The sequence below is a fragment of the Leptosomus discolor genome, chromosome 19 (assembly GCF_034619465.1).
Source record: "Leptosomus discolor isolate bLepDis1 chromosome 19, bLepDis1.hap2, whole genome shotgun sequence".
In the NCBI taxonomy this organism is placed as follows: domain Eukaryota; kingdom Metazoa; phylum Chordata; class Aves; order Leptosomiformes; family Leptosomidae; genus Leptosomus; species Leptosomus discolor.
Window position 1 is genome coordinate 5,666,796 of NC_141409.1, and position 27,220 is coordinate 5,694,015.

At 52.4% G+C, this 27,220-nt stretch overlaps 1 protein-coding gene across 1 annotated transcript in view; it reads right to left on the bottom strand.

Moving 5' to 3' along the window:
* ASTN2 (astrotactin 2) overlaps window positions 1-27,220 on the bottom strand; it is a 354,284-nt gene that overhangs the window by 218,992 nt on the left and 108,072 nt on the right. Inside the window, exons 4-6 of the mRNA XM_086475491.1 lie at window positions 24,947-25,096; window positions 16,197-16,304; window positions 2,506-2,652 (exon numbers count right to left, since the gene is read on the bottom strand). Of these exons, the coding sequence (XP_086331617.1) occupies window positions 2,506-2,652; window positions 16,197-16,304; window positions 24,947-25,096 (405 nt within the window). The remainder of the gene's footprint in view (window positions 1-2,505; window positions 2,653-16,196; window positions 16,305-24,946; window positions 25,097-27,220) is intronic.

The window sequence follows — 27,220 nt, forward strand, 5'->3', positions numbered from 1 at the left end:
CTGCCTTCTCGCCGAGCGTGCCTCATCATCATGCAAAATACAAAAGGGAACAGCTTCAGGAACCAGACTATTGAAGCGCATGGCAACGTTCACGAGACGCGGCGCGCGCCGTCAGGTGCCACATGAGAGGCTGGTTTAAGACTGATCAAAGCTCCCAGACTCGGCCGGGCCAAAGACATCAGCCCTGGTATCGCTTCGCTCACCTGGGGATGCCCCCACCAGCCCCCCTTTCGCAGCCAGGCAAAAAGCAGCTTTAAACCCACCCAGGGGATTGCCAGGGAGGAGACAGCCCCCTGTCTTCCATCAGTAAGATTCTGGGTGCCAAGCCCCGGCAAACACAGCCAGCCATGTTTTTCCTGGGTATCATTAAAATCTCCCAAGCCGGCTCAGTTCTGTGATGTCTTTAAATGTTTCATATTTTGCTGCCAGTTGGGTGCTGCCTTGGGATTTGTTGTTATTCAAAAAGAACGGACAACTTTAAGAGCTTTCCTCTTCCCAGGCAAGGGACTCTGCCATCGCATAAAATGATGAGATTTCAGTAAAGTGATAGCCACTGCAAAATGTCTTGGCTGCTTCTATGTGAAGAATTTGACTGTTTCTCATAAAAAATATTAAAAAAAGTTTTTGCCGTTTGTAATTATATTTTACAGTTTCATTACAAAGCTCATTTTAATTCTTCTCCAAACCGTTTTTACCAGTCCTCTTGCCAGTTTCTCTTCAGAAAAGTCATTAAGTCGGGACTGGAGATCATCCCATTTCCCCCAGTTTCAAGGATATTAATCTGTTTTATTGGTATTTCATTGTCACTTCCATTCGAGTGTTCTCCGTATTTGCATAATTTGCATTGCCACCCCCTTCCCAGTGACAAGCGCAGCCTCAGCTTTTCCCTTTCATTCTAAAGAGTCACACTGCATTTTGTTTCATCTGCTTTTTCAGGGATACGCTGTCTTCCCTGGTCCAGAACCACAGGCTGGGAGCAGGATGCCAAGGTCCTACCTCCATCGCCGCCTTCCTGGCCGACCTTCAGCAAGCACCAAAACCAATGGTGAACTCCTGGTCCGAGTGACGAGCTGACCAGTGCCCATCTCAAAGGGACACAAGTTAACACAGGAGCAACCTCACTTCCCAAGTGCAAAAAGAGTTTCAGTTCTCCAGCTACTTGGAATAACAACCTGTGAAGACTTCACAATATTCATGTACAGCCTGGGCAATCCTTAAAGTCTTTCAGAAACAGGTCAAGGCGTTGACAAGTCCCTTGTTCCAAGTTACGCCTTTTTCATGTCTCCACTGATGTTCAGTTTCTCCAACCAAACCACAAAGTAGATGATCTCTTCCTCTTTCCTTTAAGGACCAAGCTTTGACTGCTGGGATAGCCCATGGAGACCGGGTTGTAATTTCCAGAGCTGGTGGCTAAGGAGCATCCTCGGAGATCAGAGCAGAGGCAGCCTCGCACAGCAGCACGGGGGCATCAACCCACCGCACACAACACCCGTCCCACAAGCATCGTTCGGTGCAGACATCCAAGTGAGGTCAGCAAGGCAGCGGGGTCAGTGGTGGGGCTGGGGAGAACGTGCTCTGGCAGTGTGGCAGCGCAGGTAACGTCCTACAAATGTGTATCACGGCCAAGAAGAAGCCACCCTTAGCAGGGCTGAACCCCACTTCAAACATGCTGACAAGTCCTTCCCCACCACGAGGTGATAGTTTAAGCCCCTCTCCATCACCCCCTGCTGTTCCTGTGCTGCTTCACCTCTTGAACCATCTACCTCTCCCTAAAATATTAATCCCCCCCAAGAGCTGTTCTCCATCTCAGCCCCCAAAGTAGGGGGCTGTACAGGAGCTGGCTGTGCTGGGACATCCCAGTCGCTGGTGATGCACCAGCTCCACACAGCACGTTTCTGGCGGAGAAAAAGTGCCCCCTCCGCACACCCCAAGCAGTGAGATGAGTGCAGGAGCTGAGGAATTGGAACCGACTGAATAATGGGTCCCGTCTGCTGGAAGAAAATGAAATTTGCCCTTATGTTACCGAAAACTTGCACTTGATGCTCACTGCACATTATAAAGAAAAGGTCAGTGAAACACAACAAATGCAAGGAGTCCAGCTGGAGAAAGCAATAAATAGTGACAGCAGCCCTCATCTAATTTTTCAAAGCATCTCTGCCTTTGCTCAAACCCTAGCAATTTCAGTCCACGCTGCTGCAAGGGGCTGGCACGAGCAGCTTTGCTGCTGCAGGACAGGAGGACATCTGTCCGTGCCGGCTTCCCAGGGCTCGTCAACGATTTTGGAGAAAAACAGGAATATCCATCAGATGCAATTAGTAGTAATAACAACAATAAGAAGAAGATGTGATGGAGATTTTGGCCTCGGGCTCGCAGATGTGCTTTGCTCCTTTGGGAATGGGGATCCCTGCAGTCAAACGCACTCGGGGCAAATCCCAAAGGGGGGGACCCCCATGTCCCAAACACACCCAGTGAGGCAGGGGGGTCCGAGTCCCCGGAAGGTCTTACCATCCGCAATGAAGTGCTCGGGTACGTGAAGCGTCACCTTGACGGTCAGCGGGCAGGAGAGCTGGGAGCCGCACACCACGGCCAGGACGCAGGAGCTGACGGCGATCAGGGTCAGCGCCGTCTTGTTGACGGGGCTCTTCATGGAACCTGGAAGGCAGAGAGAGGGGTGGGTGGCCAAAAGGCAAAGCTGCACCAGGGGCTTGCTCAGCCTCTCCCCGTCCCTGCATGGGCGCAGGAGAGCCCCAACGCCAAGGAAGGGCAGGAGCTGAAAACAAAGACGTCAGCTCTGAAGACGTCTGAAGCACTGAAGAGCTCCTGACGTCTGCAAACCCCATCATCCCCACCACGCCTTGTTTGACTGTGTTTTTAACATGCATGTTGTTTCACTCACTGAGTTACACACGTCTTGGGGACTATATTTTCCTAGAAGAGGGAGAAAACCTGCTCAGAGCCCTGTACAGACCCTCTCCCTGGGAACCCCTCCTCCCCAGAGCCCCTGCCAGGCTCCCTGGTGAAGCCGCCGTCACTTCTCATCAGCCTTGCATTATTGGGCAAATCTTGTCAAGTCACAAAAAATAATCAAACCGAATCTGAGGGCTGCCTGGACTGTGTCATTGCTTTCTTTCCCTTAACACCAGGAGAAATCTACACCTGTAGATGTTACATAGTGCTGAGGAGTGTTAATTATTTACACAAATATTTATAAATATTGAGTCATCACAGGGGGACTACACCAACAACAAAGCAACCTACAGAGCCTGCTGCTTTTGACAGGCAGGAGACATTACAAAACAAGTTTTATTTTGTCAGGTGCAGAAGCTCATGGCGTCTCCCACAAAGCAGCTCAACGTTTTCTGACACATGAAAGCCAGCCGCTGAAGCAGGCACCCAGCCTGCCCAGTGCCCAGTGGGCAGCTGCACGGCATGTGGGTCACTCTCAGACTGCCATTCCCATCCCTCGTCTCGGAGCCACGTGCCTGGCATGAGGGGTGCCTGCACCGAGGAATAATCCCATGAGGCTGAGGGATCCCATCACCTTAGACCTGCACACTCGGGCAGGCTTGGTTGGCGGCTTCTCTTTTATTTGGATTTTTTTTGAAGAATTGGGTAAAAGCCAACAAGCCAATGAGGAGCTCAAGCATCTCAGGTCTAGAAAGGCCAGCAGCAGGGACAAACCCACCGGGAAACCCTCATGGAGCAGCGCAGCTTTAAGATGACTGAATCACTGTCAACTACAGTTGGGTGGGACAGAGCAACCCTCAACCTCTGCAGGGAAGGAGGTGAAGCTGGGCAATACAGAGTCATCAGGAGAGACGTGGCTGCCCCAGAAGATTCGGATGTGCTTGCTGGGTGCAGACCAGGAGTGCCCACGTGGCTAGCTGAGACACCCTCCACTGATGGAGATGACCAGGAGAAGCTGGCTCCAGGCCACCGCTACCCCATCAGCAGTTCCCTACTGCCCAAGAAGGGAGCAGCCCTGGAGTCTGCATCCTTGGGGCACCACTGGTCCCTCCCCACGCAGCCTCTCCGGACCCAGGGGCTGCCCCACCCCTGCTCCAACTGCACCGCAACCCCCACAGCCACCTAGTCCCACACCTCGCACCAGCACTCCGCTCTGCTCGAAGCCAACGACAGACACCTCACAGAGCAGCCAGATCCCTTCTCCGGTGCTTGGGATGCCAAAAAACAACCTCTGGAGCAGTACGGCAATGCCAATGAGAGGGCACAGCCCGGCAATTAGCCCCAGCCACCGCACAGTCTATTACAGCGCGGCTGAGACGACGGAGCTCCTGGCAGACCTGACCAAGTCCCTGCTCAGGATTCAGGCAAGGACACTTATTTATTCTTGGAAGCCAATCCAGCCTCTCCCCCCTTGCTCCCCAGCCCTCACCATCTCATCAGCAAAGCGAGATTTAAGACGCATCAGTTTGAAAATTGAACGGGAAATACATCCAGCAAGTTAGCACTTCCACACCCTGTAATTTGACCGAAGCTGCTGTCAGAGATGCTGGTGCCAGGGCAGGGATCTCACCCTGCATTTTCCGGGCAGGACAGCGTGCCCCACCAAAGCACCCCCTGCCACAGGATGAAGCCTGCATAGTAGATGCTCCAACCAGCGTTTGCAAGCAGGAGAAGCGGCTGATCTGCTGGAAAAGACCCCCATCGCTGCGACCAACAGCAGTATGCAAATTGATTATTTATGAAGCATCTTTTACTTTCCTTATGCATGCATCATCTAAACAGCCTTCCCACCCCTATTTCACAGCTTTATCGCCGATCTCCCATGCCCTTCACCTTGCGATCCCCTTTTTTTCTTTCCAATCTTTATTTGTATCATCAGCATAAGTTAGCACCTCCTTGGGAGGCAAACTCATCTTCTCACTGGGCATACTGTGCCTGCCACAAACCCTGTGTTTGCTTGAAGTTACTACTTGAATGCCAAAAGAAAAAAAAAAAAAAAAAAGGAGGAAAAAAAAATTTTAAAACAAGGGAAAAAAGCCTCCATCAGGATAATTGGACACAGCTAAGCATACAATAGACCAGAGAACACTGGATTTTACCATTATAAATCACCTTTCAATCCAGGGTCTTAAAGTGCTTTGCAAACATTAAATCACAAATCCCTTATGAGTTAGATGAGTATTATCCCCTTTTCACAAAGAGCCTGAATCACAGGTACGATGGCAGCTTTCACCATCCTGCAGCCAGAGTGGAGCTGGAGGAATTAGGAGCTGGAAGCTCCCATCCCCATTGGTCCACACGGCTTCTTCCTTCCCCATGACTAAGAGGAGAGGGGCACAGGAGCTTGAAACAGCAAAAAGCCCATTACAGCTCTACAAGTTCAGGGACAACGTGCTACAAGTCTCCTATAACCACCTTCCCCACTCCCCACTCATTTCCATCACAGTGCTAATTATAGACCTCCAGAACCGCCTGACTTTGGCTTTGACCAACTGAACCAAAACAACAGGTCTTCTGCTTGAGCAGAAATCAGATTTCCAGCTCAGCTCTTTATTGCTCGTGGCCAGTTTGCTGCGAGATTTGAAGGGAGGCTGCCAGAAAAGCAGATCTTTTCCTCGTTCTTTAAAGAGAGGGACATGGCTCCCATTTTCCATCCCATTGCCTGCTCTTCAGACTGTTGGTGTTCCAGCAGAAGCACCCCGTGCTGCCTTTAAACACCCATCTGGAGATAAACAGCTTCATGCCAAGCCCACTGCTAACCAAGCCAACCCCAGCAGGCTTACCAGGGCTTCAGGCTCCTGTTCAAGAGGTGAGGCAAAATGATCTGTCCCTCCCTTGGCCCAGGGAGGGGATCCAAACCCAGCTCAGTAACTCAGGCAGCACCACATAAACCACAACACCGCAGACGGGAGCTCTACCTGGCTGAAGTCTGCTCATTCCCTCCTCTCCTTCTCATTTCCAGGCTTTCAGGGAGGTGTTTAAAGTGCAGATTTGCAAACCCAGGTCCACCAAACAAGCTGGTATCAACTTCCTTTACCAAAAGGAGGAAGCTTGGGAGGGAATGCAAGACCTTCATGGACAGCTGATGGGACTCAGGAGTCCCGAAAGCCTCAGCACCCAACGTAAGTATTCATTTGAGTCTTGTGGGGTACAAAAAGCCCAAGAGGAAGGTGGCGACCAGGCATGGCTGAGACCAAACTCGCTCCCCAGATTCCCCTGCCCAAATATATCCTTCACATATTGAGACGACCTCTCTATATTTTTAATTAAACTTGTTTCTGCTGCAGTTTGGATGGCTGCAAGAGTGAGTGGGTGCCCGAGTGCTCAGCCAGGCTGTTTTGGGGGGAAAGTGATGGCCCATGGGGACTGCCGAGGGAGGCAGACCCAGGGAGCCTGCGCTCAAGGAGGGGGCAGAGCAGCAGGCAGGACACACAACGAGGATGAAGAATAAGAAGGAATTACTTCTTTCCGAACCTCTCCCCTCCAGCCTATGAGAGCAAAGGAGAGAAAAGTAGAAAGGAAAGGCAAACTGCTTCATTTTAGGGCAGAATCATGACTGAGATGCTTCCTGCTAGCGATCCAATTAATGGCAGCTTAATTAGACTGGAAGACAAGAGGAGTAGCCAGGACTATGGTCAGAGGGGCTCCTGCCACCTTTCCTACCCAGGGTTTTTTTTCTCTGCTTAAACACCAGGGCCAATTAGCCCAACTCCAGCCTCCCGGAGAAGACGCGGGTCCCTCCGCAGACAGCTCAGAAACAGCTTGCAAAGCGCCACGTTCCCCTGAAGATTTTGCACCTGCTGCAAGATGAAGATAAATTCAAAGCCACTGGTGTAAACACTCTGCAAACAGCCCCTCCAAATGCACCGTGTCTCCTTTGAAATATCATTTCCTCGTGCAGTTAATTACTCGCTGCTTTGTACACTTTTCCTTGCCGACCTAAAGGACAAGGTGGGGGAACAACCCAACAAAACTCTCAGCTCATTTCTTTTAAAGTTGGCGGTGCTGCCTAAATTTAGGAAGGGAAGAGGAAAAAAAAAAAAAAAGGTATGTTCAGAACATGTATGGATTTACAAGCAACACAAATATGCCGCGCTCTTGGTAATATGATGTTTCTAAATCAGGCTCATAAATACATGCTTGGGAGATTAGCCTATAGAAAAAAATAAACTTTAATTACCCCATCTCTATCAGCACACAGCCCATGGTGTTAGCCATATGTGGCTGTTAAACGCCAAGTGCTTTGCAATCTTCCCTGTCCCCCCCCGGAGATAACAGCATAATACAGAATGTTTTGGCTACTCGGATATTAAAATGTATTTCTACCACCCGAGGAAGACAGGGCTGGGGGAACCGAGCGGGAGAACAGCGAGTGCCTGAACTGCTTAGCAACGCGCGGCGCAGCCGCCAGCACCCGGCCGCTGTGCCGTGCCGCATGCAGAAGCGCCCGGCACGGTGCAAGCGGCACCCCCGGCACCCCCGGGGAGCAGTGAGCCCGCTGCAGCCCCTCTCGCACCCCCGTGCCGCTCCCCGCGCACGCCGATGGCGCTGGCGTGTCAGAGGAGCCGGGCGCTCCTAATGATCCTTCTTTATGTTCCAGCAGAGGCTCATTAACACGGTACAACGGCGTTTCCAGGACACCCTCACACACAGAAACATCTCAAGGTGTTTTACAAGTGGGAGATCATGTCGAATCAAATCAAACGCCAATTAAGACGAGCAGCGGTGCTGGCAGGCGGCTCTTGCCACAGAGCACCCCTGTGCCGGGGAGCAGCACTGCCCGTCGCCCCTCCCCACCCCTTTCACCTCGGGATGGTCCCTCTCTCCAGCACACCAGACACACAGGATGGGATGAGACATCCTCCTTCCAGCCAGGCACAGCTCTCCTGCACCATGGTGCCCACCAAGCCTTGGTGGACCGCTCTGCCCCAGAGCCACCTCCCTTGGAAGGGGATGGATGCTGATGCAGTGAACAGGCAGCACGTGAAGAGCGGGGTGAGAGCACGAGCAGGCGTTCCATGGCATACCCTCTCCACAGCGCCTGGCCTCAGCCTCTCCATGAGCGGGCACCTTCTCCATCGCTACCTTGGACGAATCCCAAGGGAAGGTGCTCACATCTAGAGTCTGGATCTGCATCAGGGCTTGGGCCACGGGGCTGTCTCCAGCCTCATCCCCAGAATCAGCAGGATGGGGATCAACCCAGAAGTGGTGGCTTTGCTCCCCCTGTGCTGGAGGAGACTCCTCTCATCTCCAAGAAGGCAGAGAGGGTCCACGCAAGAAGGGACAGGGAGGAAGCGAGGAAGAAAGACGGCTGCATTGTGCAGCAGAAGGTTGAGATCAGACGCTTCTGGCTTTATAGAGGATTTGATCTTGCTAAGCACATGCTGAATCAGATAAATACTATTAACATTTATGAATTACCCACTAGCAATTAGCCAAAGTGTCCTTCAGCACAGCACAGGGGGCTGCAGAAAAGGCAGTACTGGGGTGTGGGCAGGATGCCGAGGGGTGGTACGGCCACTGTGGGGAGGTCAGGCTGCTGGACCCCATCATGAGGTCAAACTCGGTGGCTGAGCTCTGGTGTCCACCGCAGGCTGCACCGCTCACCCCAGCAAGGGCTCGTGCTCCTCCAGCAGCCTGAGCCTTGGCTCTTTACGTGCTCCTGGAGTTTTAATGCCTCATGTACTGAATAAATGTGTTTACTTCATATTTATACAGTTGACGGTGGTGCTCCCTCTTTGCTCTAAAACACTGTGCCTGCAGCTTGCAGGGAGACACTGCCAGCAAATTTCAACCAGGAGGAGGAGGAAGAGGAGAAGGAAGGGGGTAAGTGGAAGGAAAAGAAAAGCCCTGAAGGCTGGGCAAGGAAGGGGCAGCAGAGGGGAGGAGGGGAACGGAGATGACTGAGGTGGCACAGGTTGAGATGCTGGTCCTCCAGCTCCATCACCACCATGGCCGCCCCCTCCAGCCCCCGTCACCATGAGCAGGGTCTCTTGCCTGCCTGTCTTAGACCTCCCCCAGCACAGCAGAGGGGGAAGAATTTGTGCAAACCCAATTCGCTCTCCTGGCGCTGTTACATTTTTTGCATTTCTCTGGGCATGGACAATTAAAATCAATGAAGTCAGTTTTGCTTTCATGTTCTCAGTGCTGAATCAGTTGAGATAAAATCACATTAAAGAAACAGTTACATATTTAAAGGCAGAGATTGCCTGCACTGGAATTTTTTTTTCACACAAATCAATGGAAACACTTCTCCTGGAATTAAGGCCTGATCTTTTTTTTTGTTTTAAACTCCAAACGAGCCTCAATTCTACAATATACAAACACAAAGGCAAATCTGAGTGGAAGGCTTCATTTTAAGGAGGAGGGAAAGCAATTTTCAATACACTGTAACGAAAACATTATTCCTACAGGAAAAAAGAGGGAAAAAAAAGTAATCATTATCTATGAAATAGCTCATGTTGAGTCACAGCCCAGGGAGGACTGTGCTCGGCGAGCTGAGGGCTGGCCAGACAGCTGAATTGATTTTGGAGACTGGGAGAGAGCAATGATGGAGGCCAGGCTGCCAGGGAAGGCTCAGGACCCGGGAGGAGATGCCCCAGCACCCAGTGAGCTGCCCATCGCTGCTGGATCTCCATCACGCTGCCCGTTCAGGCCCTGCCCACTCCCCCATCGCCACTCTGCAGGCAGAGCAGGGCTGCTGCCCGGGATCTGGGAACTGGGCTGGGATCTCCAAAGCCAGACGAGTGGGGAAAAAAAAAGGCACAAAACAACCAACCAACCATCATTCCCCTCCCTCCACTATTTTTTGAATAGCTGCAAAACAACTCAACAGGGTAAGAATAAAAACCTCTGCTCTGCAACAGCTGCCCAGGGTAGGGGCATATACCCTCCGTGCCTCAGTTTCCCCTGCAGCCGTGCAAGGACGAGCTTCACCAGCGCGGTGTGACGTCCACCGCCCCTTTGCCTCCTCCCACTCCTCCCCCTGCTCCAGCCGGGAGACAAATCCATCGCATCACGGCCGCGCCGAGCATCGGCACCGAAACACATCTTCATTTTCCAGCCGGCGCTAACCCTCGCCCTCCTCCCGCCCGCATCCAGCACCATGTTTATGTTCCGCTTCCTGGGAAACAAGAGGCTCGTTACCATGCGGAGGGCGACAGCAGAGCGATTAGTGGAATTTGTTACCCACATGCTCTGAACAAAATTAAATTAAAAGTGCTGCTTTGCTGTCAAGATAAGGGCCAAGCCGGAGAGATAATTTTTCACTCTCAAACACTCAATTACTCGCTGAGGCTGTATCAGATACAATCAAAAAATATATAAATAAATAGAGAGACCCACGCTGCCTCCAGGAACAGATGTAAAAGCCGTTATCTCTAGCACAGTCCGGAGAAGTTAAAGAGCCTGCGGCTGCTGCGGCTCCACGACCGCTTTACTTGCGGATCCCTCTGCTCCTCAGCTCACGCTTTGCAACCACCTTCTTGCAGCAGCCCCTCTCCCCAAAACCTCAGTACCCCAGGCACAGGTTTGAGCCTGTGTGTACCCTCGTACCTACAGACTTACAGGACCAAGGAGGCTCCTGGAGTGACCCCAGCCCAGCTTCCCTGCACAGACGGAGTCTAACAGCGGTGGAGAGGGGTTCTGGGTGGGTTTTATGTGCTGATGCAGTGCCTGCTTGCTCTGCGAGCAAAACAAGCCATCATGCAAAAGCACCACGTTTGTTTGCTCGCCGGGAAAAAAAAAAGCATCCAAGACAGAGCTTTAGAGAGCCAAGAAAGGTTGGAAATGAACAGTGTCCCACCACCCCGGGGCATCGCAGTGGTGCGGGCAGGGGCTGCGCTGCAGGGGTAACAGCCTGGGGGGTGGATGTACCCCGGTGCTCTGGGAGGTAAAGACAGGACTTGTATCATGAAGGTATCTCATCTTGTGTCATGAAGGCTCCCCTGAGCACAGACAGACAGCACAAGGCACAGACAGACCCATTACTCCCTCTTGCTACTGTAAGCAACCCAAATCAACACGTTTCCTTTATCGCCTTTTATCTCCCATTTGATTCCTGACAGCATCTCCCCCAGTCTGAAGGCTGCTGGCATGGCGGGCCAAAGCCAGTGCAGACCTGGGGGAGGCAATTCCCCAGGGAGCATGGCAGAGACGGGGCAACACACGGCTCACGGCGTTTGCTCAGCCCCGGCGAGGCCAGGGGGAGCGGCAGAGCACGGAAAACGGTACCCAAATTTCATTCTGCATTTCGTTTAGTTCCCCATGAAATAATAAGTGTCTGCTGCCTCCGGAGACAGGAGAGGATCAAAGCGAAGCTTCCTCATATGTAACAGACTCCGAATACCTAATATTCCCTTATAAAAGACCTTGTTTTAAACACCAAATACAGAGGCAGATCAAAGCTCAGCTTCTCATTTCTCTAACAGCCCTCAGAAGACTTCGCCAGCCAGCAAGGCACACACATGCGCGCGCACACGGGCGGCTGACACCAATCCAAGGTACATAATTGGACTTTGCTAATTTGTCTAAACCATCACTGCGTGCTATGGAAACAACCAGGTGCCTTGTTCATGGAGACCTCAGCCGAGGAGCGTCCGAAAACCATGTCCTCCCTTCCCTGGGGTGCTGGGAAGCTCTCCTGGGATGGCAGCCGGTTGCTGGGATGGGAAGGTGCCACCTGAACGAAAGCTATCCGTGAAAACAGGGGTGGCGTATTTCCCCCCCTCCTCTTTTAACAGGCTGCAATAGAGGCGATGCCAAGAGGGGTGAAGCGATCCCAGACCCAAGCGTGGAGGAGCGGGCTCGGCGTGGCCCAGCTCAGGCTGCAGCAGATGCCAGAGCTTGCTTGAAGAGCAGCAGCCAGCTGAGGACGTTCAATGTGAGATCCCAGCTGGGTCACCCTGCTGGGTACCCTCCAGCACATCGCAACCACCACGGTATCAACAGCATCACTCTGTGCTCGCACCCAGCGCCCCACATTGTATCCAGGTTTCCAGCAACTCTCTGTACCTGACTTTCTGCCTGTTGCGGGGGGGTGAGATCAGCCCCAGTCCCAAGGGCTCACCAGTAGCCGTGGGGAGCCCCAGCAGGTCCCAGGGGCTCAGACACAGGACCCCTGGCAGGTCCTGGGGGCTCAGACAACAGCCAGGCTGGGCCAGAGGCTCTCAGAGATGAATGGGGCCAGGATCCTCAGCCCCTCGCAGGGTCTCCACATGATGCTGTCATTTTCCCTGCCTCAGTTTCCCCTGACCCAGGCAGCTGCACAGTATCTGCCCTGCAGACTAGATGCGATGCCGACTTACTCTTCATTGACCCCTTAGAGACCTTCTCCCAGAAGGGGCTTTCAAAGAGCAGGAACGTTTCTGTCACAGAGCAGCTGCTCTGGGGCCCAAGGAAGCAGATGGAGGCTCGCTCATGCCTCCCCCTCCCCACCGGCGAGCCAGAGGGGCTCGTTAGGCTCACCAAGTCCTTGACGAGCTGGGCAGCACAGAGCATGGGGGCCAGCCCACCGCTGCAGGGAGCCTGGTACAGCCTTGGAGTTATGATGATGCTTTTTTTCCTCCCCCCTGCCCCTTTCTCTATTTAAATAGCCATTCGGCAGGCACTGCATGCAACGTGGGGAGCTCGAGGCTGCAAAGTCAGACCCAGAGCTGAATAAATTCTGCTGGGCAGGAGATAACCACCACCCCAGAGCAAGAAGGATGGAGCAGGAGTAATGCACCGTGCAAGTGAGGGTTTTGTACAGGGCTCTGCCTCCCTGGTTTGAGGGTTTAGGGGGTTTTTTGATACTAATATTTTCTGCTCAAACTCAGAGGGGGACCTGAGTGAACACATCCCACACTGCTCAGGAAAAGAGAGGAACTGAGTAAGTATCAAAGCTTGATATCACCCATGATGGGCAGCCGGGGATGTGGATTAGCATCTCTACAACACTGGCAGGTTCTCTCTCGCAGAGACTTAGCACTGGTGAGAGGTGCGAAGACTGACAGCCCTGGAGACAAGAGCCATCCACATACCACAGCCAGCACACAAGGAGGTTGCTACACTTGACAGTTCTCCCAGCAAAGTGGGAAAAGGGAAAGCCAGCCCTCCTAACAGGCAGAGCCCTGGAGCGCACAAACCCATCACGAACAGGTTGCAAGAAAAAACAATTTCTGGAAAATCTCATGGAGTGAGTGATGAGGGTCAGCAGGAAGGAGCAAGGCCGCCATCCCTGGCCCCCAGCCTCCAAGCACAGAGCTCCGTGTGGCCTGACAGCCTCTCTCAGGACTTGTTTCACTTGGAAAAGCCGGACGGGAAGTCCTAATTCCAGCTCCCTTGGGACTGCAGACCAGCACTGCCATCCCGAGCGGAGGTCACACTGATCCACCAAAAAGCAGCAGAGGATGGAGAGCTGGTGCGGGCACAGGGCTGTGATGAAGAAAAGGGATGCCTCGCTGAAGACAGGTATGAACAGAGCACCTCTTGGCATGAGCCGGCTCCCCAGAGACACTGGTGAGCAGCATTGCCTCTCCCAGCTCAAATCCCAGAGATGCGACTGAGCCCAACAGCAGACAAGGAGCAAGGCTCCATGGCAAAGTCTCTTCTGCATTATTTCTTATACTCTCCCCTCCTCTAATTTCTCTGGAGACTTTCCAAAGACAGGAGAACATAAGCACAAAGGGATTTCACAGACCTAGAAGCCAGGTAGACACATGGTACAGAGCACTGGGATCACAGAAGTTGACACCTCGGCCATCTCTACCTCCATGCCCAGACTGATCAGATATACTTTTCCATGTACTCCAGCACTGAAAACCAGGTATCAACAGGTCTGCTCCTCCTGACCTACCAAAACAAGTTCTCTCTTGCTCAGCATTAACCTGTAGGAACGTCCTAATATACCTTGCCAAGGCACTACGAAACCTGCAGTCTTTCTTCTACAGGAGACAAACAAAGCCCATGACCACTTAACCAGCAGGCCTCAACAAAGCTAAAACGAACGAACCTACATGCCACCGAAGCGGAAACTTCCCATCTCATCAGCTGGGATCAATGCCTTGACAGTATCAGTAATTAGGCTCAATCCTGCAAAATCTAATCCAAGGAGAGAAACTCTCAGGAATCTCTCTCCTTGGACCCGATAACTATCTCACGGCACCTGCAATGACAAGCAACTATGGTGAAATCGATACGGCAACATCATTGTAAGAATTAACCGTATCTGACGACGCATCCTTCTCTATTAGACTTATGTTCTCATCTAATTATGGATCTTTGTGGAACTTGTAATTATGAGTTTGATACTCTGACTTCCCACTAAGCTATTGCTTTCCTTCCACGGGGGAGAGAAGAGTCAATGAAAAGATAATAGAAAATTCCTTTCAAGGACGCAGAGATGGCAAAATTTAGCTAGACAGGAGGAGACATAGTAAGGGGACTTTATGTAAGACAATTCCCTTGGTTAGCCACCACTGAACATGAACAAACCAAGTTCTCGCAGCATCACTCAAACACTAACGTAGATCTAACAGCCAGCTCTGCGCAACCATGCGAGGCAGCTCATCCTCCCGAATTCCCTTCAAACCCAGCCATCAAAGCTGCCCAGGTGAACAACAGCTTATTCAAAGGAAAAGAAAGGAATTCTTCCCATTTATCTACTCCTTTGTATCTGCCCTACAAGCAAGCTTAAACAAACAACCCAAAGCCAACGTATATGTCAATAAGAATATCTTTGTACTCTGCATCCAGCACGAGCATGTTTCAAGAGACTGACAGAGCATTTGACCTCATGGGGAATGGCGTCAAGGCAGCAGGAAAGCAAAGATTTATCTGCTTTTCATTAAAACACAGTTTTCCACACCTTCCTCATGCTCCAAGCACTCCCTTCCCTCATGGTGGCTGAAGAAAACCCAAACTTCAGTGACTTTTCCTAAGTGCCCAAGGTCTTTCACGCCCAGCTCCATATTTCAGAAAGACTCATTGAAAAAATGACTTCCACTTGGGAAATTTTCCCCCTGCACCAGCAACTTTTCAGGACAACTTCTTTCATCCCTGTTTGCAACACAACCAATTTCTTCCTTCCCTTGCACATCATTTTGCCCTTAACGCAGCTATGTTCGTACTGCAACAGATAACTTTAACTCACAATTTCTGTCCCTGCTTTTCATCTAAAAGCTCATTTTAAACTGAGTAAGAATTTCTTGTGGTTCTAAAACACATGGAAAAGGAGAAAAAAAAAAGTAAATTTGGAACGCCCTGCCTTTCGTCAGGAGCAAATGCAATACACCCCTGTGCATGCGTGCGTTTATTCCCATGTGCAATCATCAAGCTGATCAGAGGTGTTGAGGTAATTTCACATTCAAATAAACACATTGCGAGCATTTATCGGAATGCCTAATCATTGAAACAAATGGAGCTGCGTTTGCCGTGGTGGGAGCAGGCATCTATCTGGCGTGCTGCGCTCTGCCGATGCCCGGCTTAATACAGAAAACAAATGGAGGGAGTAGACCCACTGTGCAATTTTAAAATTGCTTTCCAACGTAGTTATTTCCTGACAGTGATTTTTCAAATGCAGCCGCAGCAAGGCTGTCCTGTCCTCCACCAAAGAGCTTGGACCGAGGGTCCTGAACAAAAACGATCCAGCGTGATGTGCCCGGAGGAAACGTGGACACTAATTTCAAGCTGCAGATGATGTTTCAGTTTCTCAGCATCTCTAACTCACAAAAAAAGCCTGAAGGGACTCTGGTCTACAAATCCCTGCCCCAGCCCTCATTTTGAATTTGTTTCTTTTAATTGCCTTTGTGCTGAGAGGAAGGCTGGGAAATTTCCGTCCAACAGATGCTTTGCATGGAAAATAAAGGGTAGAAAATAGGAGTTTGGAGCAATGAATTACCAAGGTGCCCATCCCTGACAGCTGCACTGGCACCAGGACGATGACGGACACAGTCACCACCTGCCAGTGCAGCTTCAGGGAAGCGCCAGGGCATATGTAATGTAGCTGATACTAGAAACCATCAAGGAAACCCAGAACCTCAGCAACATCACCGGGAAATGCTATTTACGGCTCCCGCATGGTGCTGCATCAGGCACACAGCCCATTGTGGCATGTCCTCACCGCTACAGACTGCTATTGCGGTTCTCACCTAGACCCATGCAGTATCAGACCTATAGAAACAGTCAAGATGCTCAACCATTTTTTTCCTCGTACACCCACGTGCATCACCGCTGCCCATGGCCTTCTGTACCTTTGCTTCGTCTCCGGCTCCGGTACTGCTCAGTGTAGAAGGTCAGCTGGGTTTCATCATCCGCCTCTGAGCCAGAGTTTCCTTTGGCACGTCCAAACCCGATCCCACCTGCAAGCAACAGAGAGGAAAAAATCAGCCCTGTCAGCTGGGATGCACGGCAGCAGGGGGGAGCTGGGAGCTCCTCGGCAGAGCCGCCAGATTTGGCCAGCGTCCACTGCTCCTAGCCCAGGTGCTCTGCTTGGGGTCGCCAGAAAGCACCGGGACCTTTTGCCGCTCATGATTTAGCTCGTTCGTTATTGCCCTCATCAAGTATCAAGACCCCCATGGTGCCAATTGTGATGTGAACGTAAGAATATTCTTTCTACCCCCAGGAATGTATTTTACAAATGTGCTGTAACGTATTTACAAAGACAGCCTTTGAATGTAGAAGCTGCTCTCCCCAAGGATACCTACATCATGAAGCACAGCGAATTCTTGTTTGCTTCAAAGCAAACCCAGCGGAGACGAGCAGCACGGGGGGCACTCAGGACCGCTGCATGACGAGGGTCCGGCTTCCCTCCCGCAGCCCCCACTTTGGCCCATCTGCTCCGCCAGCTCACCAGGACAGCCACCAGCATGCATCCCTGCAGCGGCCAGTACCGACAGCCATGGCAAGGAGCAGGGCTGGCCCATGGTTTATCCAGCATCTCCCTCCTGGCGCTGGAGACAGGGCAGGATGCTGGAGGAGCCCGGCTCGCTTCAGCAGCCAGACCCACCACGGAGTGACGGATGCTTAAAAAGCAACACAGACTCTAACTGGCAGAAGTCCTTCAATCCTTGCTGAGCTTAAAGCAAAGAGGCCTCTGGGGGTTGACAGTGGCCCTTTAAACTGCCATTAAGATATTTTACTGTTTTTAAAAAATCCTTTATTCTAAGCAGAAGCACAATTTCGCCACTTCTTGGCAAGAGAACAGAAAACGAGCAGTGCCTTCTGCCCTCTGAAATCCTTAATCACCGTGATGAGAGGTGGCTGGCAGGAGCCAGAGGGACGCCGGGGGCTCGGCACGTGGCTCCTGCCCTGTCCGTGCCCCAACCTGGTCATGCAGTGCCCACAGTGTGGGGGTATCTCAAGGCAGGGTGTAGGATGAGGCTCCGCAAGCTCCTTTCCTCCCGAAAGCAGCAGGAGGGGTCAGTTCTTGCACACAGCAACATTTACTGCTTGGACAATGGGGTCTGGGGGGTTTACAGGCTCACGTCCCAAACCATAACCCACCCTCAGCCCCTCTTCAGACCCCTGTATCACAGCAAACATCTGACGTCATGATGCACCTGCACCCAGGGACGGGGGTGTTGAAGGGCAGAGTGGTGAAACCAATAAGGCTTATTCACATCAGCGAGGAAAATCTTAATTAACCTCAGCTTCTAACGCAGGTCCTTGGGCAACCAGCCAGGGCTGCAGCTCTGCCGCACGTCCCCTTCTCCTGCCGAGCAGGGGCTGCCCTGGGCTCTTCTGCTGCTGGTGGTGCCTGGGGCTGGAAGACAGACACCAGCTACGGGAGGGTTTTTCCCCTAGGAGCTTGGCAGAGCCATCTCCTCTGCCCAGGAGAGCAACCTGCATCCTGCCTGTGCAGGCAGGACGTGGCACATCCCTCTGCCACCTTGCCATGAGCCAGACCTGGCCCACTTTGTGCCGGCAGATGGCCGGGGGTGGACAGAAGCAGTGACCTCTGACGCTCACTCCGCTCTCACACCCCGCCGAGGTGAGCAGGCAGCCGGTGCAGGCAGCGGGTGCAGGCAGCAGCCGCTCCAGCCACTGTCCCAGCCCCCTCTGGCCGCTCCGCGTTTGTTTGCCAGCTGCATCTCCGTGATGGATGGCGCTGACAAGTTAAATTACTCAGGCTGGATGTCTTCAGAGAGCTGGTGACAGCGATATTGCATTTTCTGATTACCCAGCACTGCGCAGGATGTATAAATACAGGAGTCAGGAGACCCGGCGCAGGTCCCCAGCCCGCAGCGGAAACGTCTCCTCTGACCCAGCGTGCGGTGGCAGAGGTCAGCCTGGAAACATGAGCCCGGGGCAGAGAAACGGCTCCAAGGGATATACTTCTACACCTACATGCTATCAAGGATGCTGGAACCCATCTTGGCAGTGGTTTTGGGTGTCCTGGAGCCCAGCTGAGGCAGCCTGCAAGATGTAGGACCACTGATCCTCAACTGATCCCACCGTGAACCTGATGTCATCTTTAACTGGCCCAAAAATCTTGCTGAAGCATCCCTGTGAGATGCTCGCGCTTGGGGCAACACCTCCTGCACCAGCTCCTGTGGTTGGCTTCGGGGGCAGGCTGCTCCCTGGGGCATGGGGCCGAGGATGCTCACAGCAGAGAGCACCCATGTGCAGCTGCTGATGGGGATGAGCAGGGAGAGCACCCAGTCAAAGCCACGCAGCCCTTCCTAGTCAGCACTCCTTTTCTCTTTAAAAAGAGAGAGAAAACCACCAAGTAACAGAAAGGAGATCCTAATCACCGCGACCGATTACAAAGCAGAATAAGAGGCTTAAAAAAAGAGAGGACAGAACCAGCAACTTCACAACACTGGGTACCTGTAATGCACCAGCAACTTTCTGCAGTAGCTCCCCTGAGGAGCTACACCCCCTTTACCCCCAGTTTACTCCTGCTATTTAGATTTGAGAAAAAACAAAGCTCTCCCCGGGGACCAGGCGGTGGGGCAGGAGGCAGGGGCACGGGAGAGGAGGGGGAGCTGAAGGAAGATGCTCTCGCTTCTAATCCTGTTTGCAGATTTACAAGCTCGTTAATCCGTTCAAATAGATCGCAGCTCAGCCCCGCGCCGGGGCCAGGCGCTCGTTTTGAGCACGACATTAATTTAGCGGGGAGCAAGGCGGGGTGCCAAGGCAAACACCTCTCGTTACGGTATAATTAAAGATGGTAGCATTCATGCTAAATAGGGACTAAGGAAATAAAATTCAGGAATTAGGGTTTCTGTCATCCCCAGAGACTTTTTGTTAGCTAAAGCCATGTGTATTTTCTAAAGGTGAGGTGTCATTAAAATGGAAAAAAAAACAAAAAAAAAGGCAAACCTGACATTTTAAATCCCTCCCCAAAGCCAGGAGGTTACAGAGCATCTCACGGAATGAGAGATGCAAAATGAATCAAAGCTGAGTTAAAATAAAGAAATAAGTAACAGGAGCTATTTGGATAACTCCTGTCTGAGGCCAAGTTGACCTCCGATACTTAATCCCTCCAAACTAGATGTCATAATAGAAGTGGTATTTGTCCCCAGGGTGCCACCCTGGGTGACATCTGTGTCCGTGCACCCCCTGCCGCGCAGCTACAGCCCTACTGCCAACGCAAAAGGATCTTCTGCACCCCTCCCCTCCAGAAAAAGGGCCAAACCCTGTACATGCCACAGCATTAAAGACCCACAACCTGTGTTGCCCTGTGCAACACAGTCTCCTGGGTATCCAACAAGTCCCTCTCCTCCCAGGCTTCCCAGTAAAAAACAGATGAAGGGTCCCTTCCCCACCTCCCCAGCACTGCGGTGAGGTCCATGCGCTGAGGGCTGGCAGGGTGGCGCAGAGCTATACAGTTAGCTAAGTGGAAATTTTCAGTTTAATGCGTTTACTCCCAAAAAGAGCACCTGTCAGCTGAAAAACCCAATGTGTACAGACAAAGGTATATTAGATGCAGTTTTAGGAAGGAAAAAAAAAAACCCCAAACATTTTCTTTTGAAATTTATCCAGTCAAAGCAAAAAAAAAAAAAAAAAGACAAGAAATAAAGCCCTTTACAAATGAAGTGCTCTGCTCTGCTATTGCAGCAGCGTACGCACGCACTCACACTGGCTTCAGGTGGTGCAAATTCTTCCTTCTCATTGATTGTCCCTTTTCATTCTGCCTAGACCCAAAACAACACACCGGGGCAGGTGGTGCAACAACCAGGTGACGGCCCCGTGGCTTCCACCATGGAAAACTAGGATCACACTGATCCCAGCTGGCAGCCTTCGCACAGAATCATGGAATGGTTTGGGTTGGAAGGGACTTTTAATGGCCATCTAGTCCAACCCCTCTGCCATGGGCAGGGACATCTTCAGCCAGATCTTGTTGCCTAGAGCCCCGTCCAACCTGACCTTGGATGTTCCCAGGGATGGGGCTTCTACCACCTCTTTGGGCAGCCTGTGCCAGTGTTGCACCACCCTCATTGTAAAAAATTTCTCCCTCATATTTAGTCTAAATTTGCCCTTCTTTAGTTTAAACCTATTACCCTTTGTCCTATTGCAACAGGCCGTGCTAAAAAGTCTGTCCCCATCTTTCCTGTAGCCCCCTTTAAGTACTGGAAGGCTGCTCTAAGGTCTCCGCGGAGCCTCCTCTTCTCCAGGCTGAACAACCCCAACTCTCTCAGCCTGTCCTCACAGGGGAGGTGCTCCAGCACCCCAAGCACCTTTGTGACCCTCCTCTGGACTCGCCCCAACAGGTCCGTGTCTGTCCTGTGCTGAGGACTCCAGAGCCTGTGGTGCAGGCAGAGCTGTGAAGGGGTTTATTTAAACCAAGGACCAACTCAAGGAGCTGGACACGACGCTTTAACTCAGATGAGGTGAAAGCTCCTGGCTGAATCCCAAAAAAGCCTCACCAGCAAAACACGACAGTCCATGGGCACCACAGGAAAGACGGAGGGGGCGAGGCGGGAGGCAGAGGTGTCCTGGCAAAAGCAGGGACCATGGGCGAGCCCAGTCGAGCCACAGCTCTCCTCCCTCGGGTAACTTTGGTAACTTATGGTACAGCCAAGAGCTCTAAAACACAAGAAGCCACAGCCCTGATAAACAGCACATCCCCTCTCGGGCAGAAGGATCTATTAATTGCTTATTCTCAAAGCCAGGGTGCTTTTAAAGGCCTGCCCCAGGAGAGGGCACCAGACCCCCTCTCTGCGCAAGCCGGCCTCGCCCAAGGCCACCTCCCAGCCCTGCACCCCGACATCCCTCCCAGCCCTTGGGGTGGGCGCACAAAGTGGTCCACCAGCCAAACCCGCACCCTCAGTTCCCTGCACCGCTGCCTCTCCCAGGGCATCACTTCCCGGTTTAAGCTCCGCTCCGACGCAGTCGGGTCATGATGCTCCAGGTACCAGCCTGGGTGCATCTTGGGAACCAGTAAATCCAGACCCTCCCGGATACAGCACCCTTCCCTCCAGTGCTGCCAGCCCTCAGCGGAGATCTCCTCCTTGCAGCCCATCCCTCCTGCACCTCGGCTCTTATCATCCTCGCTCTACCTCTATTATTTATAAACTCTAAATGCGCTTCACTCAATAAAAGTGTTTGGGGAGGAAGTTTGTATGAAAAAGGCATTAGATAAAATAAAGTTATATGGCACTGTAAGTGGAGAGGGCGGCGGTTTTTGTTTTGTTTTGTTTTTTAAAGTCGATCTTCTCAGCAAAACACGGCCTTTCCCTGAGTTGTTAGAAACACTTAGCGCAGAATCAGATTTAATGACAAGCAATAGGCAGCAGTTTAAACGCACTTAGTGCAGGGAAGCAAAGCAAGGAAAAGCTTATTCCAGATTTCTGTTGGGCTGGGGCATTGAGTTGTTTGTTTTCTAGTTTGGTTTACCCCAAATTTCTGCAGGAGCAGCACTCGGAGCCCTTTCGGAGCCTTTCAATAAAGGAGGAAATCCTTTTGCTGCGCGCGGTGCCTGCAGGGACAGCGCTCCAACTGTAGGGCTCTGATGAGGTTAAGCATTAATTAAATCGAACCACAAGAAAATAATTACACACATGCATCCGTCAGGCCGACTTGTCACTACCCGGTAACAAAGTTGGATGCAAACTCCATCAGCGGAACTGTCACACGGCTGTTAGAAGGAAATAAATGCATCCCAAACGGACAATTTCATTTAGGGGGAGGGGAAGAAAAACCCCACGGATTGCAAAGGATTAATGAGGCGAAGGGTTTGTGTTTGCAATTGGATGTAAAATGCAAACATTGTGAGTTGTGATATCATCATTTAACCTTAATGTTCAATAGCACTCCAACCGCTCGCCCGCCGGAGGGACAATTAACGCGGGCTGTAAAAACAAAACCTCCAGCACGTGGATATGGCCCCAGCAGCAGCACCCAGCCATGGCTTTTGCAAGCAAAAAGAAATTTAAATTAAAAGGAAAAGACGATGGGATGGGGCTGGGGGAAGCAAGATCTCCGCTGGAGATAATGGAACGGGCTTGCTTTTTGGGACTGCTCACTGATTTCTGATGATTGAGACCTTAAAATCTTTTTTCTAGGGCGTGCCAGTGAGGGTTCCTGTAGGTGGAGACACTCAAAAGTCACAGTCCCCTCCAGAAGCCTGTGGGGTACTTAGGCCTTGGGCAATTCAGTGCAGACACAGCTCCTCACTGTCCGACAGCACACGCGACCAGCCACAGAGGAGCTGCTGGGAGGAACAGAGACCCAAGGAAACTACGGTAGGTTGGGTACCAACACCGTGGGGACCCACCCTGCTCCCAGTGCAGACCAGGGAACAGCCACGGCAGCACTTTGCCAGCTAACCTCAGCCCTTCCCTTCCAGCCATCCTCTTCAATTCTACTGGAGCCAAGCCCTGCAGCATAGGGGTGCGGTGAGACATCCCCACCCATCTTGCAGCACCTTTGTGACCACTGCAACCAGCTCAAGACCAGAGCTGCTCAAGGTGCAGGTGCCCAGCTCCTACCCATCACCTCCCCTCACCAGCATCCTGCCCCTGAAGCCCTTCCCCAGCCCCATGACTTGGGTGTTCAACAGCCTGCGCGGTGTGGGGCTGCTGGAGCACCCGAGACGCACACCCAACGCCCCGGGAGACAGCCAGATACAGAAATACAATGACAAGAGCAAAATACAATGACAGGCACAGTGGGGAAGATGTGTGGCCAGGCAGCCAGGTGTGCTCAGGCTCCCAGGGGTTCCTTCCCCACTGGGAGCACCGGGAAGAGCACAAGAGTCCCAAGGAAGACAATTTTTCTCCAATGTGGGTCTGGCCGAGCCTGCTGCTGGGGACTGGCCAGCCCAGCTCTAATGGCGCATGGCTGAGGATTGTCTGTGCCAGTGGCCAAGGCACGGAGGGATGGAGGGCAACCTCGCTGAGCACCACGAGTGGGTTGCCAAGTGGGGCACAGCAGCCAGAGGGAAAATTTGGCTCCTCAACCCAAGCAGATGTTGGGCGCCAGCCAGTCTCCAACCCTCATGCTGCGGAAACCCAAGTCTGGGCAGGAATGGAGAGCGGCCATGGTCTCTTGTTCTGGTATCCACTGACTAGCCCTGTGGTCACTAATGGGCAGAGGGATTCTGGGGGAGCAGCAGTGATGGGGTGAGGGTTGGGAAGACCTCCCCCTGCCCTCGGGCATGCTCTGGCATGGTGCAGATGGGGATTTGCAGGGAGGCAGGGGAGCACCAGCCCGGGGAAGTGGGAGATGGAGGGTGCTTGTTCCCAGCAACGGGGACAAGCTGGGCTGGCTCGAGGCCACACTGCTCCCACGCAGCCAGAGACTCTGCCTGCAGCCAGGTGTCGTGTCTCCTCCTAAGCTCGGCTACAAGGATTAATTGATTTGCTCCATTAGTGACCAAAAAGCCTCTTACCTTCAGGCAGTTCAAAAGTGAAATAAAAACAAAACAAGAAAAAAAAAAAAAATGAGGCTGGAGCAAGGAATAAGGGAAACTTCACCAGACAGTCACTGTGGACCCCAAAGCACCCACACACATGCTAAAATCCAGACATACGTATTTGAACAACCACTAGAAAACAAACCAAATAATTTAAACCAGTTAAAGACTCGGAACATTTTCTTCACACTAAATGAATAATTTATGGGAAGAGCTATAATAAAAAAAGTCCTCTCCAGGCTTGTATTGCAGGAAAATGTATCCAGAATAAAAGATCACATTTCAGACTCATAAATAAATGAAAAACAAAACCATCAGTAAACAAAGAAAAGTGTTTTCTTCCCGGCTCCCAGCACTGCCACAAAGACCCGCAGTGCCCTGAGAGGACCATAGTCAAAGGACTCTCCTGCCCATCATCCCTGGAGGGACCCTGACACCTTCTCCTCCTCCACAGCTGGAAATCTGGACCCAAACCCTCTGCACATCCTCGGCACTGACCAGTTAACCCACAGCCATTACCATTTTAAGCAGCAATAGCAATAAAAGAAGGCATCACAAGGACCAAATCTTGCTCATGGGGCAGTTCCAGCCAACCTCCTCCTATTGCTCTGGTGTAGCTGGCAACGGCCATCAAGGCTACAAATAAAACTCAGGAGCCCCCAGCATGCTCCTGCACGGTACAGCCTTTAGAGCCACGAATGCTGCTCCTACCCTCCATGTGGCCCCTAAAAAAAAGCCCAAAACCCCCTAAGAACTGGGAAAGTAGAAAGAAGAGAGGTCCCAGTGATGGAGTTATGGCCAAAACTAACCACACCCCATCCTCCAAAATAAAAGCTTGCCAAGAAACTGTATTTCTCTCCCAACAAACCCCAGTTAGCCCAGACAGCTGGCAGGGATCCTGGACTTGCAGCAGACCTGGACAAATCCCTGATGAGGATACAAGGGGACACACTCTCAAGCACCTCCACCGGACCACCCAGAGGATGCTGCGTGGATGTTTGCCCCTTTTCACCCCATCATGCAGGAGCTCCGGGGTCCACGTGAGGGCGAGGAGCTCCTGCCTTCCTCCCTAGCCAAGCTCCTCTGGATGTGGCCAAACGCAGGGCACTGGAGGAGCAGCCAGTGACCATGGCAGCCTACCTCGGGGCCGGCTCCGGCGTTTCCGTCTCCCCATGGACGTGCTGCGCAGCGCGGGCTGGAGCTGCCCGATCTCAATGGGCGTGTTGGTGCGGAAGCTCTCCTTGAACTTCTGCATCAGGGACTCCACCGTCTCCTGTGTCACCTCGGGAGCTGCAACACCAGCAAAGGGACTGCAGTTAAAAGAGGACCAGGCCACCACGTCCCCACCACCCGTACAACCCCTTCCTCACAGAGGACAGCATGAGCCAGAGCTGGGTCCTCGGGCAGGAGCTCCTCAAGGTGGGACAGAGCTTGAGGTCACTCTCCAAAGTCACCCACAGGGACCCACCCAGCACTTTCCACGTCTTACCAAAGCCACAGAAATTAGAAAATTGTGAGTTTATGGAAATTGCCTTTTCATGCTGCTTTCCAGCATTTTGGATTATTCCTTGCCTTTTCCCTTCTGTGCACGCAGGGCACTCAGAAGCATCGTGCCCTTATCTGAGTTACAGGTTCAAAACACACAGGAACCCACCAGGCACGGAGCTGGCTTTGGCTCAGGTTTAACTCTGCCCCAGGAGCTTGCAGTCGAACCCCAGGCTTGGCAGACTTTTGGGGGGTCAGGTACTCCCTGGCAGGCACGTTTGGCATTACAGAGCAATGGGTTATGCTGGGCTGGGAGCCAAGCCAACAATGTATAGCCAGTCCAGGCACGCTTTGGGCTGCAGCAGGAATCTCTGGGGTCTTCCAGGGGCTGCGTTTACACGCTGGGCAGTAGCACCTGAGCTCAGGAAACAGCTTGCTGCAACACCCCACAGCACATCACAGCTTGCTGATACTTCAGTAACTCCCCCCTTGCTCTCACACCCCCCATATACAGTCACGCCCAAAAAAAAAAACCCCTTCAAAACTCACCACCGACCCACCCAACCGGCAGTTAGTGAAATCATGAAACCACTCGCAAACAGCAAAGATGAAATTCAGGATCAAAAGGTTTGTCCTCCTGCAGGCCACAGAGGTCTCCCAGGTTTAACAAACGGTTTGGCCTCTGTCAGCTGCTTGAATAAACTCATTAGCAGAACATAACCTCTGTCCTCTCTCCATTTTGAGAGTCACCAAGTCCCTCCAATTAGCTCCCGAAGCTCCCCCTGCCCGCAGTGCGCGCATGCAGGGCTGGCAGGGATCACCACTGCCCTATAGCTACCCCGCATCCCGCTTGGATAAGGGCTAAGCGAGCCCCTTAGACCTCCCCAGCCTGCCAGGACTTACAGGCTGATGCACCACCCCACACATCTCCTGGGTCCAGAGACACATCAGATCCGTATGGAGCTCCTCAGGCACCCGGCGTGCTCAAGGTGCGTAACTGCTCCGGACTACGGACTCCAATTCCTTTCTCAGCATGGTGCAGGGGCCATTTTAGCGCACAACGAGATGCTGGCCATGCAGGACGAGACATTTGTAATCCTAGATAAGGATTTGGCTTAAATGTGGAGCATTCAGCAGGCTCCTCCAACAGCTCGCCGTGCCACAGGCAGTGCCACATCAGTCCATGGAGCAGCTCCCCCTTCCTTCTCCCCAAATCCCAAAGGCAATGTCCTCAGCCTTCCCAGGGGCAAGAGGCTTTAGACCACCCCAGGGTGCTCTTCTGCCCCCACAGGCTGAAGAGCAGGTACCAAAATCTGCCGGGGCCATCGGGATGGGGAGTGCCGGAGCAAAGCAGACTGACTGCTGCACCCATGGGTGCAGGCACATCGAGAGAGCTCGGAAGAGGATCCAGCCACCCAGCACTGCCACACCGGGTAATGGAGAGATGAGGATCAAACCCACTGTCTGCATAAGCACCAAAAGGTGGGAACCATTTCAGGAGAGCTCCAGAGAGAGCATGGCCCAAAAGACCAGCTATGTTACGTCTTCCAGTCAACACCAGGCTCCCCCATAGACCAAAGGCAGAGCTCCCCAAAGCCCCCTACATCTTTGGCAGGTGCAGCCAGATCCTGCAGTGTCAGATGCCCCAGCAAGAAGCACTGCAGGGGGGGAAAAATAAAATTTAAAAAAAAAAAAAAATCAAAAGCCAGGAAAGGTCTCCAAAGAGCATCTAGTCCCACCCCTGACAGCACACATCCAACCCCCTCTTGCAGGGCTCCTTCGAGGCGCCAGGGAAGGACGCTGTGGCAGCACCGGTGCGGCTCAGCACCCCGCCGCCGTGTCTGCAGGGGGGAAGCCCGTCCCCACAGCTCCTTCGCCCGGGAGCAAGTGTAGCAGGGCCTCCCCGCGAACAGATGGCAAGATATTTGA